The 11,004-nt window shown below is 29.4% G+C and overlaps 1 protein-coding gene across 3 annotated transcripts; it reads right to left on the reverse strand.

Moving 5' to 3' along the window:
• Positions 1-3,436: 3,436 nt before the first annotated feature.
• LOC110629350 (dof zinc finger protein DOF1.1) lies at positions 3,437-9,562 on the reverse strand. 3 transcript variants are annotated; one of them, XM_021776273.2, is made up of 2 exons: positions 9,225-9,562; positions 3,437-4,662 (listed from the first exon to the last, which is right to left on the reverse strand). In XM_021776273.2, the coding sequence occupies exons 1-2, from the start codon at positions 9,333-9,335 to the stop codon at positions 3,655-3,657; spliced, it is 1,119 nt and encodes a 372-aa protein (XP_021631965.1). In that variant the 5' UTR covers positions 9,336-9,562; the 3' UTR covers positions 3,437-3,654. The 3 variants fall into 3 exon arrangements, with proteins under 3 accessions (XP_021631965.1, XP_021631966.1, XP_021631964.1); XM_021776274.2 differs by lacking the exon at positions 9,225-9,562 and adding an exon at positions 4,839-4,984; XM_021776272.2 differs by lacking the exon at positions 9,225-9,562 and adding an exon at positions 4,796-4,930.
• Positions 9,563-11,004: the final 1,442 nt, after the last annotated feature.

Below are 11,004 nucleotides of genomic sequence, written 5' to 3' on the forward strand. Positions count from 1 at the left end.
TAGATAAATATCTTTTTGTTTTGTAAGTTTTTTTTTTATTTTTTTAGTCTATTTTATTAATTTTTTATTTCAATTTATTTTACAGTTTCTCTTAAAAAAGAGAAAAAAAATTTATTTCAGATGTGTAAAATTTTTTAAAAAATGAGAGATAAATACAAAAGAGTAATTTGATTTAAAAAAAAAAAGGAGAAATGTCAAAACTTTGTGGTTTATTTGCGAAATATCACATTGAATTAAAAAAGAATTTCACGTATGTCGATTCTTTTATTATCATTATGGTTAAAGATTGGAGAATGAATTTTTTTGAAGAAGGAGATAATGATAAAGTAAGAAATGATACGATATTTCAAAAATTTAAAATGAAAAATTTCAAATCATGACAAATCAAGTTATTATCGCTTAATTCAAGATTTACAAGATGATAATTATATTTAGAAAATATGATAGAATAAAAAAACAAGCCAAACTCTCTTTAACACATGTGAATGGGCAACATAATTTCAAATTGCATAATACATAAATGGTCAAATTGCATTTAGACCAATTTTATTATTTTGGTATTTTAGTATTTTATGTGATTTATTTCAAATTAATTTGGCCTAAATATGAATAATATTTGGTTTTTCTTTGTTATTTAGCAACTTATCAATATTTAATCTTGTGGCGTTCTAATATAAATCTCCTCTATACTTATCAAGAATTTTTTGTAGTATTTTTAAAATTAAAATCGCTTGATTATTTATATTTCTAATCACATTGGTTAGTTAGAGGTATAGTAGAGCAGTTTTCGCTTAATTATCTATATTTCTAATCATATTAGTTTATTAGGGATGTAGTAGAATAACTTTCGCTCAATTATCTATGTTTGTAATCAGTTTAGGGTATAGTAGATACATTTATTTTATTACTTATCAAGTTATGTATATCTTTATTTTATTATTTATCAAGTTCTGTGACGGATTTTTATCACATGTTGGTCCTGAATTCCACATCACATAGTCTATCCAAGGACTACTACATTATTGCCTTTACTCGTTTCACTAAACCAGTTCTCACCACCACCGGAATTCTTCACTACGCCGGTTCCAAAACTCCACCGTACGTCTTGGCCTATTGGCCCAACTTATCACATCCACTGGTCTATGAATGGATGTTTTAATGTGGTTGGGGATCCCACAGAGCTTTTCATCACTGAAGTTAAAATTGCAGATATGGTTCTGGTGAAGTGAGGAAGCGTCGGAAGCTTTACAATTTGAAGATGCTGTTCCTAGACACACCGTCCAGGTGAGTAAAATAAATTTCTAAAGCTCTTACAATGATATTTTTCATAATATATATCTTGAAAATTCCTGTACTATATTAAGCAAACAAAACCCATTTTCTTGAGAAATTTTATAATACATAGCCATTGTATTATAGTCATTTTCAATTAACTCCAATCATGATATATCTTCAACGTGCCATAGGGTGAGAGTATGGGTAATATAAACTCAATTTGGCTCATTAGGTAAGCTCAACAACTCACTTGGAAATCTCTATGGCTAGTCAAAGATTCCAATACTATCCCAATCATGATGAGATCATTACTCAAATATTTTAAATATTTAAATGCTATTTTTTATTTAATTTAAAATAATTAATTTTTTTACACTCTATTATATATAAACCCTTCAATTTTTCACTTGTTTATGAATGTGAGATTCCCACACTTATCTGTCACAAGCAATACTCTAAGTTACACTGAACTATTTTTATTCTAATTAAGCTCACCATTGCTTTCATATACATTCACTTTAAGAATCATATGCTGACTAGGAAATCAGAGTGAAAGTTATTAAAAATTTTACCCCACTTTTTTTTTTATTATTTTAATATTTATTTTTTTCATCAAACGTCAAATAATCGATACATCTAATGTACTGTGACCTTATTTAGTTTAAAAAATTATACTTTCTAAAACGTATATTTTTTAGAAAGTACAATTTTAAAAAATTTATTTATCATAAGATATGATATAATTGTATTTGATATATAAATCAATTTTTTAAAAATTAAAATTATTTTAAATGGTAAAAAATAATAATGTTCATAATATAGTTTTAAATATAATAAATTAAAAGATAAATTATAAATTTAACACAAATTAATTAGAAAAGTCACCCAGATAAATTATTTCCCTCAAATGAGGGAAATAGTTATTGAAAAGTTAATTTAAAATATCAATCAAATAAGAGAGTTTTCTACACTTCTGATCAGTGCCACTTCTTTAGTCTACTAATTCCCAACCACACAACGCCTGCAACGAGCGGAACAAACGGTGAACCCCGCAAGGATCAACCAACTCCAAAAACCCAATCACCGCAAACTGATTCAAATATACATATTTATCCTACCGGTAATCTTATATATATACTCGGACTCTTTTCCTTAGTCTCCCACTACTAAGAAACCTAAATCTAAATCTACGAGCCCAATTAATGCTTAATGACGAAATATTTCCAATTCCATGGCTTTTCTGGCAAAAAAAAGAAAAATTCCATGGCTTTTTGCCGTCTGTATCTGCGCTTTCTGAGCTGCCAATGAATGGCTTCGTGAGAGAAGCATATTTCATCTTTTCTGAATCACTTAAACCATTGACCTTATAGCTCAGCCTCATAAATTTTGTTGCTGGCTATTTCTTTATCAAACAAATTTAGATTTTTTTGTTATTTTATTTATTTTGGGAGGGAACATTCACGGATCTACTCCATAACCCTATCCTGATATTGATTCTTCTTTCCTAAAGGAGACGGCATATACCTGAGATTTGCATTGGAATTTTGAATTGCACTAATATTTTCATTTTCCAAGAAACCCTAAGAAAATTTGGAAGGAGAGTGACGATTAAACTAGAGTAAAGTTCATGACTAGGTATACATAGACTTTTCAATTAAACATGTAAGTGGAAAGAAAAAAAGATTCAGTACTAGTGATTAAATCTAAGCAAATAGCAGAAACACAAAGCTGCAGGTCGATAATCAAATTGCTGTTAGAGGAGAGTGCTCTTTCCAAAGCTTTCTTTTAGTACTCTATTCATCACTTTCTAAAAGAAATAATAATATTAAACAAGGAATCTTTATATTCGACCCAGCAGATCACCACCACCGCCACCACCACCAGCAGCTTCCTCCTAATTACTATATATGAAAAAGGGAAAGTAACGATCTGTGGAGCTAACCGAGATGATAATTAATAATGTCAGGGTTTATTTTTTCTGGGAATTTCCATTCTTCCTAGTATTTTATTCTCTTAGAATTAATACAAGAAGATTTCTTCAGCCTCCAAGCAACTGCGCTGAGAGGCCCAAGTTTCACAATGAATTGTACGTTTAGGAGAGAATGTTTGACCGTTTGAATAAAAAATGGATACACTCTGCAAGAACAGAAGGCACTCAGAGTAGCTAATAATATTTTCCATTTCTACCAGTTCTTGGTCCTTGGTACATTGTCACAAGTTAAACACACAAAGCACACATACATAATTGAGAAATGAAAAGAAAAGAAAAGAAAAGAAACTGATTCTACGACCATATCCATATATCACAACCACCCTAGCATATGAAGGAAATCTAAGAAGCAGACAAAAACAAAAGAAAATGATATAAAGAAAGGGTTCTTAAGGACATGCACCGTTAGTTGTTGGAAGATCAGACCATGAAAACGTTGGATTCCAGTAACCCAATTCACCTCCAGCAACAGGAGAAGACTCCAAAATGGTTGAAGCTGCAGTTGATGAAGAAGCCACATTGCTTAGAACTACAGGTGAGTTGTCGGTATAGAAATTAGTTGAAGCTCTGAGTCTTTGATACAGTTCTTGTATCCCTGAGTTTTGAGCTTCATGACCAACAATGAAGCCAGCAGATTGTTGGTGCTGTTGAGCTTGGTGTTGACTGTTTTTCCAAAAAGGAGTGCAAAGACCCAGAGAAGGGACTTGGCTAAGAGGGTCTAAGCAAATAGTACGAGCAGTTAGTGCACCATTTGCAGCACTTGGCTCAGTTATCATGTGGGTTCCAATCAAACACCCTTCTTCCTTCACAGAAAGAGAATTGGGCAGTGTACTGGAGTTAGGGTTAGGGTTATGAGTAGCTCTCAGTAAAGATAGAATATGCGAATTCTGAGGTGAAGCCCACATGATTGGGCTGGATGGAAGTTCATGATCAAATCCATTACCAAAGCTTGATCTTCCAATCTCAGATGCAACTGTTTTCATCATACTAGCACTTGATTTTCCAACTGATGTAGATACAGCTGTGCTCTTGTTTTTTCTGCATCCGCCTCCAATGGGAACATTTCTAAGAGCACCACCTTTAGTCCAATATCTGCGACAAGTTTTGCAGAAGTGGCGAGGTTGAGTGAGGTTGTAGTTATTATAGTAGCAGAACTTAGTGTTTGAAGAATCACATCTAGGGCATCTGAGGTTCTCTGGAGTTGAAGAAGTTGAATTAGCAGCAGCAGTTGCAGTAGTAGTAGCTGTTGCGGTTGAAGAAGAAGAAGGAGAAGATAATGAAGGAGAAGGAGAAGGTGTTGCTTCTAAAATGGTTCCATTAATGGAAATTTTCCTCTCTCCTCCAATAAGACCAGCACCACCTAGAAGTTCTTGAATCATCTTTTCTTCTTTGTAGATCTACAACAATCCAAAACAAGAAAAGCAAAGCAAGATAAGTCTTTTTTTTTTTTGTTTGAGTTAGTGGAAAAGCAAAAGAAAAGAAAAGAAAAGAAAGTAGGTTTTGTAATGTAATCAGCAAGCGTATGTGTACAAGATGAATGTGAAGATGTAGGAGAAGGAAACACGGGGCTTGCCTCTGGAAGCTCAATTGGCCAATTCTCTTTTGTGGGCGTAAAGGAATAATAGAGAATGTGGAGGATGCTTTAAACATAGATATAGATAAACAATGTGAAAGAAAGCAGCCACTTTATTATAATCGCAAAACGACAAGCTAGGTCTTGTATTTGGAATTTTGCTGTAGGTGATTTTTAGACGGGAGTGAAATGGACTTTTCTTTGTTTCCCAGTTATGCCCTTTTCCTCTTATGAAAAATCAAATTTGACAAGACCCCATTATTGCCCTAATCATTCTATTAACAGTCTGAAGAAATACCAACATCCTTCTTCCTCACTTTTCATTCCAAATGATAAAAAATAGCTACTTGACCACTGTAACAGTCTCCCTCAATATAACATAAGTTATTTCTAATGGTTGAATCAATGATTTATATATATATTTTTTAAATTCTTTCATATAACCCACATCGAGATGTTCCAACTTTTAAGTTTATCATAAATTTTATGTGAAAAAATTATTATTTAATTCTTATAATATAAAAAAATTTATTAGTTGATAATTCGATATTAAAAAATATGTTTTTAAAATTTTTAAAAATCTACTAATTAATTTTTCTGTTAATTTAGACATTAAATGTTATTCAAATAATTTAATTTTTCAATTTAAAAAAATTAAAAAGATTAATTTAAAACATTTTATTATAATTTTTAAAATTAATAAATTAAGTAATGCATTTTTTATACTAGATCAATAGTAATTTTTTTTTTCTATTCTTCAAGGGAAAAGAATAGAGGGGTATTAATTAGTGATGCGATTAGCTTTGTTAGAAATATGTGCTCTTGTAGTGCTTGTCGCATTATGTTTAGATAAAATTTGGTCGGCAATACATTGAAAAAAGAAAGGAAAAATAATAAGCCTAAAAGTGGAAGGAGATTAAAGAATTGAATATATAAATAATGATTATAGTAATCAAGTTTTCTAAAAGAATAATTAATCTTTGTGTTATTTTTGGTGAAGATGCTGTTGAAGAAGGCATCATTACGAGATCAAGGAGAGGACTAATCACATGGAAATACGTGTAAAGCTGATGTCCCTACTCTCTCCCAACTATAAAGCCACTGGCCGAGACTTATGGCTTGAATTTAGCCTTTCCCACACACACTAGCAGGAATCGGGATATATCATAACCATCGTGTCCTACACCTTTTTTTACTTATTTTAAATCCAAACCCTAATGATTTAAACTTGCATAATTACATGTTGGTTTGGAATATTGAACCTAGAGCTAGAGCATTCCCTGACCACTATTAAGGAAGGAAAAAATTATTATTTAATTTTTATTTTATCAGTTAATCTTTTAATTTTAAAAAATATATTAAATATTATTAATATTTTAAAAATTTATCAATTAATCACTCTATTAATTTTAATTATTAAATATTATAAAAAAATTTAAAATATCTTTACTATAAAAGAATTAATTAATTAATAAATTTCTTGCAAAATTAAAGTATTAACTAATAAATTTTTTTAAATTATAAAAAATAAATAATAAAATATTTAACGGCTAAAATTAATAAAAAATAATTAATAAATTATTTTTAAAATATTAGAAATATTTTAATATATTTTTTAAAATTAAGAGATAACTAATAAATTTTGATATAATATAAAAATTAAATAATAAATTTCTCTATTATTAACTCCAGATCCAATAAAAAATATATATGATATAAGTAAATGAGTAATGCACCTACTTTTAATGATTATATCTCATTATCTTATCTCGAAGAATAAGGTAAGATGCATAACCTAGTGAAAATTGCATTATCAACATCCTTTAAATTCAATACTTAACAAAAAGGAAATTTGACCAAAAGGAGACAGCGGCTAGGCTTAGAAACATAATGATTTTGTGCACGTTTTGGGTAGGTGTTGTGGAATTATCAATACTTGCATCAACTCTTTGGGTGAGTTCTTCCTCTCACACCTCAAATTGAAATTATTTTAATATTAAACTTTCAACCTATAATAGTTTCAAATCGAATTTTTTATAATGATCTTTTGTCTCATATTAAACTTTTCAATTTATTTATAAAACTTTTGATATTAAGTCAGCCATATGCTTCACATGTTTCTAGTGATACAGTAAAAAGTTTTTTAAAAAAATTATTCATTTTCTCTCAAATAAAATTTTTATTTAATCTTTATTTTATTAATATTCCTCTATTTAGTATGAAAATGTATTAAAACTTTTTTCCTCATTTTCTATTTATTATCACAAAATCTCTAATAAATATTGGCATGGATAACACCATGCTATAAAAAAAATGAAAAAATGTAAAACCACTTATAGTCTAAATCTAAAATACTTATATTTGAGATAAAGAAATGAGAGAAAGTGAATTTTCAAAGATCATATATGTTGCTTTTCTAATTCTTTTTATTTAATATTGTATAGCGTGTTATTGATTATGTAATCTTGAGAACTAATCAGATCTTGGGGTGAGGGATTTTATCGTAATATTTTAGAACTTTTAAGATTTTGTAGCAGCAAAATAAAGATAAAAGTTTGAAGCGAATCACTTTCCAAATATGAGAAATGGTGATAAAAATTTACCTACTCCTTTGTACCTAATTTTCTTCTGTTAGAAATGCTGAAAAATATATAATGAGTGACAAAGAAAATAATCGGATATAAAAATAATACACTAATTTATGTGAATTCACCATCATATTAAAATTAAAAAAAAATATTATTTAGTGAATAAAAAAATTTATTAATTATTCTATTGATTTTAAAAATATATTAAAATCTCTAAAAAATTTTAAAAATTATACTAATTAGTCTCTTCGTAAATTTTAGCCATTAAATTAAAATACCTTCCATCGAAAAGATCAATTAGTCTATACTTTTATAAAGTTGAGAAATCAATTAATAAAATTTTCATATTATAGAAACTAAATAATAAAACACTTAAATGTCTAAAACAAATAAATAACTGAATTAATTAATTTTTTAATATATCAGAGCCCTTGTAATTTGATTTTAATTTACTTCAAAATCCTCGTATAATAACTAGATGTACAAATTGCAATTTCTCTAAAAGAAAAACCATTTTAATTCAACAATAAATAATTGAGAAGAATTCACTTTAGTATGTCTTAGATCATCAAATTGGAGCACAAGAGTTTCCAGGAAGAGGAACTTGCAAAGGAAATAGACTAAGATTTTGTAATGAACAAGTATTGATTTGACTACTTAATTAATGGCTTCACACTCGAGTTGCATTTCACTGAGAAGCTTCAGATAGTTACAATAGGTAGGAGAGACTTTGCACAATAGCTTTGAGACCGAAAGGTGTGTGCTTAATTAATTAATCAATAAGTTTAGCATCTACCACTGCTTTTACCTAATAACAGGCAAATAAGACAAATAGCTAGTTGATTTGATGTAATCTTTTATCAATCTAAAATTACTATTCAAAGCATGAATTTGTCAAAGAATGTGTTCAACCACAAAGATATGATCTTGTAATCAATGAGAGTGTGAAACATATACCTTCTGTGAACTTGTGGTTGGAGCATGTAAACTTTTTGAATGGTGTAAATGAAAAATAAAGACACGAGAATATAAACATAATAGTGGAGAAAAGGAAAGAGATGATTGCTGGGCGATAGGGAAAGGAGAGGGGTCTACATGTTTGATATTTGTGGGAACCATTTGTCAATCACTATCTGGGTATAGCAATTAGTGATCATGGAGAGTTAAATCTTATCACTTGCATTACAAGATAATATATGGTGACAAAATTTTAATTACTCCAATCCTAAACTTATCTACCTGTCATTATCATTTATTCTAAACAACTACATATCACCTCAAGTCTCATTGACTCAACAAGTGCCGGAATAATCTAATTCGCCCTGTTAACCTACACAGGTTAATTAAATTAAATACTATGATATATAAAAAATAAGTGTAAATGTATGGATGTTGTTTTCAGTGACACTTAATGAATAATTATTAATTCATAAATCAAGAGCACAATTGGATCAAATAAATCAAGATCAAGAGACATGATTAAACTCAAAGCATAATTAAGATGCTTTTGTGAAGTGGGGTTTTTGGTGATGTCTCTATATTGGGTGTACCTCTCCAACCACTGTACTAATTGAGCTGAATCAAGAGAGAGAAACACCAGCAGAAAAGAAGAGAAATAGAACGGTGGGAGTGCAGAAGAAAAACCCAAAAGGCAAAGAATGTAAAAAGAAACCCAATGTTCTATTATCTCTCTCTGCCAACATTTTTTACTGATTTTTTTTTTCTGAAAACAATTGTTTGCTGTGTATTGTAGTAAAAAAGAAAAAAGAAAAGGTACGAGAGCAGAGCAGATACGTACCTGACCGCGCGTGCCTTCCGGAACGCGAGACTTGTCCGAAGACCGAAACAGGAAGAAGGGGCTCTCCGGTCTCGTCTCTTTCTGTTTCGGCCGGGCAGCAGAAAAAGACATGAGCGCTTATCATCCTCCTGGCGGGCACGGGGACCCAATCTTGTCGCCGTCAAGCCTCTGGTTGCCCGCCTCTCCATCGATCCGCGAGCTCACTACCTCTCTTGCTACGTCACTGTCTATTGCTTTCTCTTTTTTACGTGACTCATCAATTCCCGCCTATTCTTTCTACAAATCTAACGGTTCAATTATTGCTTACTACAGTTCAGTACAGGCGTCAAAAGCTTTAAAAACATTACTTAATAGATTTTTTCATTGCTCTTTTTCTTCTACATCGACTATCTTTGACCAGTTCTTTATGTAGACTGGTCACCATTTCATTTGAAACTGAAATTCAATTCAATAGTATTCCCTAATGTTTAATTATTTATTCAAAATTAAATGAATTTCAGACTAATATTATATTTTTAAATTACAACTATGAATTAAAATCAAAGTAAAGATGAAGGGATCATTTTAACTAATTTTTATAAATAATTTAGAGTAAATTCGAACTCGAAACTTAGCCGGCTATTGAGCTATTATTTAAATTTAATTACTTTAATTCTTAATCAAAACTAACTTAGACCAATGGCATTCTACCATCATGGATGGTCCAGGTCCACCCATATCAAATCTCCAGTTTTAATAGGAAAAACATGAAAAGATTTTTTTTTTTTACTAATTATTTAAATAGAGAATTTACTATGGAGGCAAATGGAAGAACTTACTCTACTATCCCCTTGAAATCCTTTGCATATGTACCCACTAAATTTATCAAATTTTCTATCCTCATAGTTTACCGAATTTATCAATTTTACTCTAATGGTTCATTTAATATGGTAAGTTGCTTATTTATTACACTTACATAAAATACAAATCATCACTAATAACATTTTATACCCTTAAATTAAAAGAAAAATACATGTTGATTGGTTAAATTTTCAGGATATGCACCTGTAGAGAATGATATTATAATATGCACACGGAATTTATTAAGGGGTAATTATGAAATAAGTAGCACATATGCATTGGAATGATATGACATGACAACCATGCATGGGATTTGATAAACTCCCACATTCTACATGGACCCCGCTTCATGTTTCCCCTTTTGCGGCAATACTGCTTTTCTAGGGCTTCTCACCCCCATATTCCTCTTTTTCACTAGTGGGATGCCTACCTTCTTTCTTTCTGAATTATTTTCAATAATGCATTTTGTACTATTTTCTCTCTCCTCTCTCATGTCTTATCCATGCCATATGTAGGGATACCCCTCAAATTCTCTCTATACCTACACCCTTTATATCAATAGAAAGAACCAAAACATGAATTTTATTTATAAACAAGTAATAATATTTTTCCTATTCAATATATAAAAGAAAATTTTGCTTTTTATATTATAAAAAAATTTTTAATTTTAAAAAATATATTAAAATATTTTTAAAATTTTAAAGTATATATTAATCAATCATTTCATTAATTTTAACCATTAAATATTTTATAATTCAATTTTTGAAATAAAAAAAAACTAATACATTGATAAATTTTTTAAAATATCTATTAATTAATCGTTTCATAAAAAATATTTTAAATTTTTTTATAATATTTAATAATTAAAATTAATTAATAAATTTTTTAAAATTTTTTAAATATTTTAATATATTTTTAAAATAGAGAAAGGAGACCGAAT

The sequence above is a fragment of the Manihot esculenta genome, chromosome 13 (assembly GCF_001659605.2).
Source record: "Manihot esculenta cultivar AM560-2 chromosome 13, M.esculenta_v8, whole genome shotgun sequence".
Lineage (NCBI taxonomy): Eukaryota > Viridiplantae > Streptophyta > Magnoliopsida > Malpighiales > Euphorbiaceae > Manihot > Manihot esculenta.